Source organism: Labrus mixtus, chromosome 2 (assembly GCF_963584025.1).
Source record: "Labrus mixtus chromosome 2, fLabMix1.1, whole genome shotgun sequence".
NCBI classification, from domain to species: Eukaryota; Metazoa; Chordata; class Actinopteri; order Labriformes; family Labridae; genus Labrus; species Labrus mixtus.
Genome location: NC_083613.1, coordinates 26,303,051 through 26,317,021, shown reverse-complemented (window position 1 = coordinate 26,317,021; position 13,971 = coordinate 26,303,051). Strand labels below are relative to the sequence as shown.

The window sequence follows — 13,971 nt, the reverse complement described above, 5'->3', positions numbered from 1 at the left end:
AGAGTCCATCTACTCCAGATAAAGCCTGAGCATTTACAAATACAAAGTGTGTATCATCTAATCAGTACACTAAAGGTGGAAGTTGTCCAATTCTAACCAGTATTAAATAACTAAATGGGTGGTAAAATACTGTGGACAAAGAATAAAAAAAAGTGAGTTGTCAGCCACAGTAAGTAGCCTAAGAGTAACTGTGTATGGCTATGACTGTACTATGGCTAACCTCTGCATTCCTTTATTACTTCAGGCACATTTCAGTTCTGTGTTGTACTACTAAAGAGTGAATTGGGGGAAATAATCCAGTATTCAGTTCAGTGGACAAATATTTATTACAACACATTCAAACATGTAGGAAAATGTAAGAAAACAGAAGCAGTATCTCTAATTACAAACTAAGGAAGGAAAAAAAGCCTACAAATGAAATCAAAATATAATACAAGCATCTTTATAATAACTCTTTTCAAACCTACTGATAAATGGTTTTTTTTATTGAAAAAAGTCTAACAAACCAAAATCAGAATTAACAGGCAAAATGTATGCCCAAATAACTACAGTCCAATGACTGAACCAGTAAACATACGCTGCATTATCGTCTCTTTGAGTTGGATGCCCTAGCTGGGAAAGTGAGACTTCAGGTGTTCCTTCAGAGCTGGTATAGTGGGAAGCTCTTTTCGGCACATGTGACAGCGGAGAGGTAGTTTCAGCAACTCACTGGTTCCTTCTGTGACGGCAACCTTTCCATCTGTTTCAAGCATCTGAATCACATCTGCAGATTAAAGACACATGATGGCCGTCAATACAAATGTGCTGTGACTAATATGATGAACAAGTTGCACTTTACTTGCTCTCACCATGTGACTCAATGAAATAGTCAGTTGTGAAAGAGTTCCAGTGTTTTTTATTCTTTAAACACGGAGAGTCAAAGTCTTGGCTGATCACATGGAGATGAACATGACTGTAAAAGAGAACATAACTTTTTTTTTTGTGGTCAAATATTTCAAGAAGAAAGTCTAGATGGCTCAACACTAGGGAGGAAATTCAAATTTGTAACAAGACAAATTTCACAAGTGTTTGACAAAAACAGCCTGAGTGTGAGATAATAAATAATCAATGTGCTAAAATATATATGTATTAAAATTACAACAGCCCTAATACGGCCCAGTAGTAAAGTGTAAGGTAAAAAGTTGCAACATACTACCAAATTTAGGATCATTACATTTTTTCTTCTTAATTTACCTCTTAAGCTTCAGTATTTTCCTATTACTGTGTAAGACAGAGGTAGGCCAGCGTAAATGTAAAAACAGATCTCATACACATTGACAATTTATAGTGATGTATATACTTGTTTAAAATAAAGAGTAAAACATCAGAACAAACATTTAATTTAATGAATGGACCGTTGAGTTTACATTTTCTAAAACAGAAAATTAAAGACAGAAAAAGCTATACTGCCCTCAAATGTGATGCCAATATCCAGACTATGATTTCTCACCTCATACTGGGGATGGCATGGTACCCTTTGCGAAAGCGTAGTGAGCTTTTATGTGGACACTGCTGAACCATCTGCTCAGCAACCTGTTGCATGTGTTTCAACAGGTCAGTGTGTTCCCCACGTAACACCTTCAGACTGGAAATGGTCTGCCATGGCAGGACCAGCCAATGGTAGCGAGCTTTGGGGTATTTATCTTTGATTACCACTACTTTATCATCCTTGTACACCTGGAAAAGGGAACATTTGATTCAGTCATTGTCAGTCAGACTTTCAAGTTGTAGTGCTGTCTCAAAGCAAAGCTCAGCAGCATCAACTGCTGTGTTTTTTTTTTTTATTGTTTGTTTGTTTATTAAAAATAGCTACCTGCATCTTTGGGTCCTGCATTGATGTCTTCAGACCTTGGCTCCAGTGTCCAAAACTTTCCTGTGAGGTTGTAATTTTTTTTTTTGATAATGTAACACAGTCAGACGAACATTTATAGAAATTCAATTCAGAAAAAAAAACAAATAAACATACTATATGCATTTTCTCTTTCATCTCTTACACTGCTTTTTGTGGCTTCTTCCTTTTGGAGGGGCACAGATTGCTTTTCTGTTTGTTTAGCTACTTTTGGACTCGGAGCCTCTCTGTCACACTTTTTGTCCTCTGAAGGCTCTCGTGGTCTTCTGGAGCGGCCATGATCCCCAGCAGGATCCTCCCTGAACTGAACAGTGTATGGGAAGAGCTGATTGACAATATGAAGCTGCTGTCCAGGCCTCATTTTGACCTCATTGCCTTTACCAACCACCGCAGAGTCTACGGACGTGGGGTTCAAGCCCAACTGTGGAGTAAAGAAGGGGGGGAAGGGATGAAGAAGAGTGGAAAACTAGCAGTAGGGCTGTAAGTGATCATAGTAACAGACCAGATTACAGTTATTAAATTAGGTTTAGCCGAACAACTGCTTCATTGTTTCACTCTGATAAAATCAATGTTTCTCTTACCTGTTTAACTTTGACATATCCTTTGTTGCATTCTGCTTTCACTTCAACTAGTTGAAAGGGGACAACAACAGTGGCACAGTCTTTAGTTGGTTTTAATCACTTTTAGAAGACGTTTTTGACGTGAATATAGAAAAATAAAATGAAATACATGGACATATATAAACAAACACATGAGCAATATATTTAAAAACGACATTTTCTTATCTTACTGTAATTGAATATTGAATTACTGCACTCATGTTCACTTCATTTGGCTGTCTACTCGCCGTTATATTGTATAGTTTCTGCTTATTATATGTCTACACTCATGCACTTTAACTTATGTCAATACTGTCCATTTACGACTCTGTTTTTGCACATTTACATTTAATCTTTCATGTTTAATTTACAACCATTTACGACTCTGTTTTTGCACATTTACATTCAATCTTCCATATTTAATCTTCATATTTAAGACTAGTAATGCTTAGTGAAATCCTGGTTGTATATATTCACATTCTTATTTTTGTTATTTTTTAGTACTTATTTACTTTGTAGTTAATATTATATTGTGTTTAGATTGGTAACATTGTGTTTTTTTGCTCATATTGTGTGTTTGGACAACCTGCTGCTGTAACGCCACAATTTCCCAGTTTGGGATCAATAAAGTAATTCTATTATATTCTATTACTTGATTTGACGTAAACATCGGCTTTAATCTCATCATGTTTCATAATATTGATCCACTTGGAGTTTCTCATTGCAAAGGCAGCACATGTAGCAAATAGAAATCTGTATTACCTTGATGCCTGGAGCACTTTTTGTCTTTAATTGTCGTTTCTGGACCTCGACCCAGAATAACTGCCTGAAGATGAGGCAGTCTGATGGGTTTATGATTGCCCTCGTCGCTGATAAGCCAGCAAATGGGCATTTTATCATCGCAGGTAGCTATTTTTATTTTTTTTAAATTAGCCCCACGTTTGTTTTGGTGTGTAGTCGTGTCGCAGGAAGTTGACGTCACTGCATCGTGAGAAGGTTCTGGAAGAGGCTCGGTGTGAAGAAGTGAGGTGTGCTCTGAAATACTGAAATTCACAACAGTGTCTTCATACAAGGTTGGAAAGTCGTCATTTTTACCCTCTATAGTGTGTTAATACAAAATGTGTTGTGAAATGAATTTTAAACAAATGTTAGTGTTGACATGAGAAACAGTTCAACATCGTGTTAGCATTAGCCTGATGACCAGAGGTTAGCTAACGTAAAGTGCGTAGGGCCTGAAAGATAAGAAATCTCATGACTTCACGGTGAGCACGTTCACAGGTAAGTTACTCATTCATACGCAGTGATAAATACTAAAGGTGAACTACAATAAACAATAAGCAAAACTCTTGTTCGATAGCAGCTGATTTGGATGAAATATAACTCAACCAGATGTGCACAGTGTACTGAAAGGTTGGTTTATTAAATATCTGCTTTTTTCCTTACATGTTCTGTCAACACACTCCATGCCAGGCTTTATGTACAAATATTAATCATAATAAGGCTGCAGCCAAGATTAAAATGAATAAGCTGTGGTAGAATTCAACTAAGGTACAGTTTCCAAAAATCAAAACTGGATCAACAGATTGATTTACTTATTATTATTTTTTCTTACTATATTTATTATTTTTTATTATTTACTTATTATTTTTTCTTACTATATTTATTATTTTTTATTATTTACTTATTATTTCTTATTATTATATTTATTATTTTTTATTATTTACTTATTATTTTGTATTATTGTATTTATTATTGTTATTATTTACTTATTATTTTGTATTATTTTGTATTATTTACTTATTATTTTTTATTATTTACTTATTATTTTTATTATTATATTTATTATTTACTTATTATTTTGTATTATTATATTTTTTTATTATTTACTTATTATCTTATTTGTTTATTGCTCCAGTATTTACATTTTATTCTGCTACTGTATTTAATTTGACTACACAACCTTTAAGATATGAGCATCATTGGTTGATGAAACAATCCAGAATTAAAGAATAAACTATAATAATAATAATAATAATAATAGTAACTTTATTTATAGAGCACCTTTTAAAAACACAGGTTTACAAAGTGCTTTGACAAAACAGCAAAAACAAGAACAAACTAAACCAAACACAGAAGAACATAAACAACAGCAAGAATATAACAGATGCAAAATACTAAAAAATAATTAAATACAATTCAACAGAAAAGAACCCAAAGTGCACGATACCCAACAGACATATATTACCCAGGCAACACAAGAACCCAATAACAAGAGCTGAGACCAAGAGGATCAAAGATTTAAAAAGATGTAAGAAACTAAAAGAGCTGAAAAAAATAAATAAAAAGATAACAGCAATAAGAAGGTAAGAGCAGTAAAACTATACTATACTATATAAGTTACCTAACAATGAGATCCTGCTAACATGCTAATGAATCAGAAATATCTTTCATGATATGAATAAATGTCACTCTTTGAATTAGGCCTTTCTCTTCATCTTTTGGTACTTGAAGTTTGATTAAATTTATTTCAGACATATCAAATAAAATCAAAAATACAAAACAAAATGAAAAGCATGAAAATACAATAAACAAAAAACAATGTTCAAATTATTTCACAGAAAAAGCAAATTACATATATTCAATTGATATGCCTGAAAAGGAGTAGGAAGAAGTATAAAACATATTTAATCCTACCCCTTTTCCACAGCTCAATAATTAATATTAATATTAATATTAATATAAATTAAATTAACTTCCTGTGTTCCTTATAATCTCTCTATATATACAATCTATCTACATACAATTTGCTATACTATATTTATGATGCTATATTTGATATTTACAATCCAATGATTTTCCATATATATATATATATATATACAACTTGATATACTATGATTTTTTATAATTGATATATTTATACAATCCCTATATCTATATATACATATCTATTTGTACAATTTGATGTACTATATTTACATTTTATATATTTATACAATCCTTATATCTATACAGTTTGGTACAGTATGTTTACAATTATACATTTGATACAATCTATATATATATATATATATATATATATATACAATTTGATATAGGCTACTATATGTACAATTTACATATATATAATACACATTAACATACACCTGTGTATACAAAACTTGTACTTGAAGGTTTTTTTTTATGTAATAGGATTTAGCAACTTCCTGGTAACTATTTCTTCACAGGGGAATCATAGGTAGATTGCAGATCTGAGTACTTCTGATACCAATTTTACATTTTTATCAAATGTAATAATTAATTATTATCTCACATTGCTTGACATTTCCCATTTTCGAATAAACATTGGAATTACTGCACCATTGTCAGAGTTACACTCAGTTATAGTGTGTGTCTCTTTTTTGACTCTTATATGGTCAATTTAGAGGCTGCCATTTGTTTGAAATTTACTGCATAACACTGAGGAGTAAATATTGTCTTATCCATTAAATTCATAAAGGGTTGGACAATATAACCTTTTTGATAATTCATAGCAATGTTACAGATTCAACACAATTTAGAGGTGCAACAAACTAATGTTACAGCCTTGCAAATGACCGTAAGGTTGAGTAAGCTCCTCTGTAAAACAATGTCAACAAAATTCAAACATTAATCTTTTTATAAAGGTAAGAATTTATTTTCTTACAGTTATATTTCAGCTTTAAAATAAATTGCATGTGACACTGTATCATGTAATTAATCTTCTATAATAGTCTTGTTATAAATAGTCATTGAATAAGCTATTTGTATACTAAACAGCATAGAGCTATCTTTTATTTAGGTAGTACAATATGCTGTATGTCTGCATAATATTTGCACAACTGACAAATCCAAATTCTCTTAGAGATCAGCCACATCAATATATGATTTGATTTTGTGTTTGCTGAAGGACTTTCTTTCCTCCTAACAGAAATACATACTGCAGAAAAATCTTACACGCCAACAAATTCAATATCTTTCCAATTCTTACTTTGTTACATTGTTATTCAGCAGCTGTAAAGAGACTAGATTTGAATAGGGACGGTTGTCTGGTAAGGGTTGTGGTAGGTTTTTTTCTATGTGATTGAGAGTTCAACTGATTGTGATTTTATGATTTTTTTTAGGTTATCCAGTAAAGACAATCATGGTCAAGGAAACAGGCTTTTACGACACCTTGGGTGTGAAACCGAATGCCACTCCTGACGAACTTAAAAGAGCCTATCGCAAACTAGCTTTAAAATATCATCCCGACAAAAATCCTACAGAAGGAGAGAAGGTAAGTTCCCCATATATCACTCATTAGTATTCAAAATAGAAGCTGTAGTTTTTGGCATGAAAATGGAAAATTTTGTGATTTTAAAAGAAGTCCTCACAACAAATGAAAATGGCTAATTAGTAAAGGTATTGTTCTTATAATGATAGTGAAGTGTGTTGCACTTTTTTAAATGAGCAAGATGTAATGTTATCAGGAAGTTAGATACCATTACATAAAATAATGGCATTGGTCAGATGAAACACAGCTTTTGTAGTTATTGTAGAATCTATATTTGTTGTTTAGGTAGATTTAGCTCTGTCTTCTTTGTGTGATACCAGACGGCACTTATTGTTTCTACAGAATCGGAAAAGCATGGACATTTTTCAAACCTATCATTCTTCTAGAACTGTTTTCTACTCTTCTTTATAAGTGATGTATGTTTGTTTATTATCTTTTTAGTTCAAGCAGATCTCACAGGCTTATGAGGTGTTGTCAGATGCCAAGAAGAGAGAGCTGTATGACCGTGGAGGTGAAAAAGCAATAAAGGAAGGGGGGACTGGTGGGGGTGGTAGTGGGAGCTTTGCATCACCCATGGACATCTTTGACCTGTTTTTTGGTGGAGGCAGTCGGATGCACAGAGAGCGAAAAGGTTAGTAGAACATTGGATATCACTTAGTGTGTTGATTTGTGGAAATTAATCTTTTTTTTATTTATTTGAAAGCAGGAGACAGCGAGCTCTGAGAAGGAAGAACCTGCAGCATTTAATAAAGTTCTAGCAAAGGACTGTAATTAACAGTAACTTTGATCATTTATTAACTACAGTCCTGTATATTTTATTTTGTCCAGGCAACAGACTAATTACCAACTATTTAACATGCTGACAGAAATACTCACAAAAAAAACTTTGACCTAATTCTTGGTAATGGGTTCTAAAAATGACCCCAAAATGCTGAAAGCTTTTTGCTTATTCAATTTTTTTTCATTGACTAACAGTTAATCTCTTAATCATTGCAGTGCTACTTAAGCCCAATTTAACCTGCGAGCTTCATATTTTGGCCAGTAATAATTTTGGGTTTTTTTAAACAGAAAACCAATATCTGGATATTTACCATCCAAGTAAAATACAAACAGGAACCATACCCACAATGGTTTTATGTTATGGTCTGTAAAAAAGAGCAAATTGATACAGATTTAAAAAATCTGTATCAATTTGGTTATAAACGCTACCATTTTAGCCAGAACTTGAGGCTGTGGACACATGCCTGTGAGAATACATCTTCACAAACTGTTCTGTTCTGAGTTACTAGTCTTTGCTTAAAAAAAATTAATGACAACAAAGAGTTTGCCCTGGGCGATCCACCAACACAGTTTCTGTAATTTTAGACCTACCTGGCACTAGAATATACTGTGGGATAATTGGAAGTTCTATTTTATATATGAAAAGAAATTGATCTCTAGGAATCCAGTAGAAAACCTTGTGAAGCTGTCTGATGAATCTTATTGCAGTAAACAGTGTTACTGAAATCTGCAATTTGTCTCATTCCAGGAAAAAATATTGTTCATCAGATTACAGTGACGTTGGAAGATCTTTATAACGGAGCGACTAGAAAACTTGCTCTCCAAAAGAACACTATTTGTGAGAGATGTGAAGGTACGTCTTTAACTATACCACTCTGTGCTCTTGGTAAGTTCCAAGTCACTGGACTTGTTTAGTAATCCAAAAAGTATTTTCAGCACACGCTGACCCAAGCAGGACATGAAAAGGCTCTTTGTCCAATAACAAAACACATCATTCTTTTAAATGTAATCCAGACATTCCTCACCAGGTCACCAGAGTTTATACATACAAAAAAAAGATGAAACAAAAATAGCCTTCATCTTTGTTTTCCAATTGCTGACTGCGTTTATTTTTTCCTGGTAGGTCGTGGGAGTCGGAAAGGGGCTGCGCAGATGTGCATGACTTGTCATGGCACAGGCATGCAAGTCCGCATGCACCAACTCATACCTGGGATGGTCCAGCAGATGTCCACAGTGTGTAACAGCTGTCAGGGCCAAGGACAGAGAATCAGCCACAAAGACCGCTGCAAAGCATGTGCAGGGCGAAAGATCCTGCGCCAGAAGAAGATCCTTGAGGTCCACATTGACAAAGGTGAGAGAGTGAAGGGAGATTTCATCTAAATGTATGTGTAGCTGTTTAAACACTGATCCAGAAAACACTATATTGTACTGTACATGCATCACATACATATGCACTTAACCTGCCACAGGAATGAGAGATGGCCAGAAGATCGTTTTCCACGGAGAGGGTGACCAGGAGCCAGGAATTGAGCCGGGTGACATCATAGTCGTTTTGGACCTGCGGGAACATTCAACTTTTACTAGGTAATACATTAGCAGTTATCAAGTGTCTTAGTTTTCTGGTGTAATCTGTGCAGACAGATGAGGTGATGATATGATTCCCTTAAATAAAATTAGAACAATGTGTATACACATAGTGCTGGGCGATATGGCCTAAATTTGATATCACAATATTTTTTTGCCTAATGTCGATATTCGATATGACTCTGTATTTATCATATTAAAGTTTATAAATGTAGTCTATAAAACTGAATCTCCACTGTATAAAAAAAAAAGATCACTGGCCCAGGAACGTTACTTATGATTTGAGAAATAACAGTCACCAATTTACTCTTGAACCATTCTGATGCAAAAATAAATTACAACTTCTATTTAATTAATTGAGCTCTAATTATCAAAATATTGTGTATTTTTCTAATATTTATGTCCTCATGTTTATTCACCATGCTGGTAACTGAAGAGTCTGCTTAATCTGACTGACATTAATATGAGGCTGTGCTAGAGCTGGAATTGTTATGATCACCTTTCTCTTCTTTCTTCTCTGTGAGAAACTCTTCATCCTTAGATCTTTACTTTAGGAGCTCTCTTAAGGGCTAAGATGCTTTGTGAATAACTTTTATGTTTACCAGGATCTAGTCTTTAACATTAAGGGGAAATTTAGCTGCAGCGTGTTCCAGCTCCTACAGCTGTCTGCCGCTGTGGCTGAAACTTTTCTCCGTTCTGTTTTCGTCATGCCCTGCTGTCACTCTCGACTCTTCCAGTGATTTTTTTCATTTGAATGCTGATTTTAGCTCGGCTTTTGTCGGGATCAGATGGTTTTAAAACCAGCGCTCGCGGGAGTGACAGCAGTGAAGCCGCCAATTGAACGTGCAATCAGCTGGCCTGGACTCTGTCAATCATTCATCCGGGCCAGTTATAATGTCGAGCCCTGCTTTGTGTGCCCTTTTTTTTTTGGAAGTAATTCGGCCTCGCTCGCATCTTTCTCCTCCATGTTGGTCGCTTACAAGAGCTAGGCTACTCAGTAGCAGGAGTGGAGTCTCCTCCGACCTTTCGTCTCCGCGCAACAAGTGCTGCCGCGGAAATCTCGCAGAGCAACGAAATCTCACGGAGCAATGAAATATCACGAGAAAACTTTGAAGTAGTTTAAAAATAAAATCGATGTTCCCTTTTCCATATCAAGCATTAATTAAATATCGATCGAATCGAGCCTCACGATATATCGCCCAGCACTATATACACAGTCCTAGATGTGGTTAGTATTACAAATGGTATCTCTGTTTCTGGTCAGTAGAGGTCAGTCAAAACTAGATCATTACTGTAAACCCTGTTTGAATTTTTTACCCAGGTAAAATAAATCACAATTTTAACCAAAATAATCCCAGTTTTGTAAATCCACACTTCTTGGAGCCTCAGTAAATCTCATTCTCTTTCTCCAATTTACCATTGCCTTCAGGAAAGGAGAGGACCTGGTCATGTCAATGGAGTTACAGCTGGTTGAAGCTCTGTGTGGATTCAAAAAACCTGTTCAGACACTAGACAACAGAACTCTCCTCATCACTTCACCTCCAGGTAAGCGAGTGACGTCACCCATGCTATAGGCACATGAATTTGAGTCGATTAATGGATTATTGGTAGCTTTGTATGTTGGTCTACAATGCTGCTCAAATTCTGTGCTCAAACTGTAATGCAGACATTCACCACTAGTCGGGGCTGTAGCACCTGTGGATGGCTCATCTGACTCTACTGCCTGCATATAAACAAGCTCGTAGGAGCAGTGTGTCTGGCAGTATTTTGATGAAGTTGTATGTAGCTGTGTCAAATTAAACTGGCATATGGACTGGCTGATTCGTAAAAAACATTTAGGACAGGGATGTGGATGTTAACCTGCAAGGAGGACTGAAGGCTGTTGGTTCTAGCACTGCACACTCAGCAAACCAAATTGGATTGTGAGCCCACAGACAGTTGCAAACAAATTGTGTTTTCCCACTAGATATAGACTAGGTTAGTTCGAGTTTAAATGTCCTTTAATAGATTAGGAAATAAGTCACTAGGATCAACCCTAAAAACAACTCGATCTTGATTTGACCCCGACTCTTGTTCTTTCTTTTTGCAGGAGAATTGATCAAGCCTGGAGACACGAAGTGCGTCGCAAATGAAGGGATGCCAATGCATCGCAGACCGTTTGAGAAGGGGCGCCTAATCATTCACTTCTCGGTGAGACACTTTTTCAAAATCCTTTATTAACTTTTATTCTTTTTATAAACATGCTTTTGAAAAATCAAATAATTCAACATAATTCTCTCTCTCTCACACACACACACACACACACACACACACACACACACACAACATGCTTAAAAAGTGCCTCTCCTTTCCTGCAATAACAAACCTCACAATCCCCACACCAATAAAACTGTCTGTACTTTATCTACCCAGCACTAAACCCCCCCGATACGTTTGCTCTAGCTTTTCTAATAAAATGCCACCAAACAAAAAGATGAAATACATTTTTTTTCTTATGAACACCAGAATGGTGAATTGACCTGTCACATTGCAGAACAGTTACACGTGTGTTGTAATCACATCTTTTTGTATTTTTTTCCTTTAGGTGGTGTTTCCACAAGCCAACTTTCTTCCAAACAACAAGCTGAAGGAGCTGGAGGACTACCTCCCAGAGAAGCTGGACCCAGAGCAGCCTGAAAGCATGGACGATGACCTCTACATCTACGCCGACCTCGAGGACTGTGACTTTGAGAACAGAAAGAGACAAAACCATCAGCACTACTACATGGACGAAGATGACTACGCCAGCACTGGAGGCGTTCAGTGCCAGACATCTTAAAAATATCACCCGGGCTCTTCTCATTCCAGAAGCCCTCCTCATCATCTCTTAGCAAAGCACCTTTCTGGAAGTTTGTGCACTTTTTTTTTTTTTTTATTTAATTACTTCTCTTAAAATCATAACGGTTTACTTGTTTTAAGTTAACTCTAAGGCAGAGTCATAGAACTGGGTCCCACCACCCTTCTAATTTATCATAACAGCTCGTATAGAGCTAGACTGGAGAATGGCACTACATGTCATCTATGGGACAATATCTTATTTTATTTTTTGTTATTCCAATCACACTGTGATTAGAGACCACGGCTGGTATTGCAGGGACCTCAGAAGAAAGAAAGAAAAGACTGCCTGCTTTTTATACAGTTACACTGAAGATGATGCCAATATTAATGTAAAATAACTTTTTTTTTTTTTCTTTTTTTTTAAATTGTTACATAATAAGCTGTTTTGTGAACCACTTGTTGACTTGTTGAATCTGTTGTCTGTGAGAACTCAACCTGTACATGGTGGCTGAGGCAGATGTGCATTCAGGCTTCAGTTAATCATCTAAGCTGGGTAACCCTTTAAAGGGCTATTTTGTAGACATTTCTAAAGAATCTTGTAAATGTGAGTCGGAGGTAAAGGTAATACTGATTCAGGTGTGGCAGAGTGAAGGTTCAAGCCACCAAAAAGAGGATTATTCAAACATATTCGAAGTAGGTTCAGTGCTTCAACTTTGAACTTCTAATCAACTGATTGATACACCACACTTTGTTTTGGACTGCTTGGAAAGTAGAACACGTATGCTGCTAACTGCTGGCCAGGTATTCAGAAGCAAAAGGTACAGATAAGTGAGGAGTCACATTTCTTAAAAATGTAGAGCCAGCAGGATTGAGAGAGAAAATATTTCACATTTTAACTCTTAATTTTTTGCCAAGCATTTTTCTGTGTTCCAGATTTGAGGTGTTTTTATTTTTTATTTTTAGTAATCAGCATAATTCAGCAAACGTGCTTCATAAAAAAAGTCCTCTAGAAAAGTTTGTCTTCTAAAAAAAAGTGTCAAGTTGCTCCCAAGTTTTACAGGAAAAAAAAGTGGCTGATGTCCCTGTGGTTTTAAGGTTGAATGTTTTTTAAATGATTTTTTTTTTGGTTTGTGATTTTAAAATCTAGAAGATTAAGAGTTCAGTTGTTTCTCTGGCCTGTTTAAACTTAAATCAAACTAAAGACATTAACCTGTTGGCAGAATTTTCGCTCATGTTGGCTCACGAGTGCATCTGTGTCACATTTATAGTCCTTATTGTAAATGCCAAATGCGTCAATGAGAGGTTATTTAGGACTTCAAAAAACCACAGCTGATACCTCATTGAAGAGTCTATCTGTTTGAAAGCCTTATCATATCACTTGAAGCTACTCGATAATGCAGTTCTTCTTTTTTAATATTGATTTTGTTTGCCTTGGATGTTTTAAAACAACTATGCTCACCAGAAAGGAGATTCCTGAATTTCTTTCAGCGATGCAAATTTACGAGTCTGGACTCTATTAAGTGTTGTCAAGTTCTTCATTTGACTGTACCCGTATAAGGACCAATCATCTACTTGTTTTTGTTTTCTAATTAAATGCAGTTTGATGGTCTCTATATATTTGTTTTTACTCAGTACGTATTGTTTTTAAATCTGAGTTGCTGATTAAAACATTGTAGAGTAGAAAATGTGCACGTTAGAACCGTAGACTGTAAATATTAGAGGTTTATTATTATATTATTATTAGTTAGAACTTTTAGTAGTTTTTCTTGTTTTGCTCTAGATGTCTTAACAGTTCAAACAAAAAGCTTGAAATGCAACAATTCATCTGGCTTAGGTTATGAGGAAGTACACTTATTTTAAGGTCTGCATCTTATAACATGTTAAAGCAATCTGATTGGATAAGAGGCATTAAATGAGCGACGATAAAGGAGAACAACTTCACCTGGACTTTTCACACTCTGTATCACTCCGCCTAAGCCAGGAGTTCTGAATACTTTTAATTGACTACAAAG

The 13,971-nt window shown here is 35.3% G+C and overlaps 3 protein-coding genes across 4 annotated transcripts in view; 1 reads left to right on the top strand and 2 right to left on the bottom strand.

The window, feature by feature from the left end:
• The window catches only part of odam (odontogenic, ameloblast associated), a 130,137-nt gene that overhangs the window by 25,453 nt on the left and 90,713 nt on the right, over positions 1-13,971 (bottom strand). The window lies entirely within an intron of this gene.
• On the bottom strand, positions 308-3,459 carry aptx (aprataxin). Of its 2 annotated transcripts, XM_061059100.1 has the most exons (7): positions 3,250-3,458; positions 2,470-2,516; positions 2,034-2,309; positions 1,853-1,912; positions 1,490-1,716; positions 849-952; positions 308-763 (listed from the first exon to the last, which is right to left on the bottom strand). In XM_061059100.1, the coding sequence occupies exons 1-7, from the start codon at positions 3,377-3,379 to the stop codon at positions 609-611; spliced, it is 999 nt and encodes a 332-aa protein (XP_060915083.1). In that variant the 5' UTR covers positions 3,380-3,458; the 3' UTR covers positions 308-608. The 2 variants fall into 2 exon arrangements, with proteins under 2 accessions (XP_060915083.1, XP_060915093.1); XM_061059110.1 differs by lacking the exon at positions 2,470-2,516 and having other exon boundaries at positions 2,034-2,192; positions 3,250-3,459.
• Positions 6,630-13,572, top strand: dnaja1 (DnaJ heat shock protein family (Hsp40) member A1). Its single transcript, XM_061059087.1, has 8 exons — positions 6,630-6,781; positions 7,220-7,409; positions 8,307-8,411; positions 8,682-8,909; positions 9,028-9,142; positions 10,572-10,687; positions 11,232-11,332; positions 11,727-13,572. The coding sequence occupies exons 1-8, from the start codon at positions 6,650-6,652 to the stop codon at positions 11,958-11,960; spliced, it is 1,221 nt and encodes a 406-aa protein (XP_060915070.1). The 5' UTR covers positions 6,630-6,649; the 3' UTR covers positions 11,961-13,572.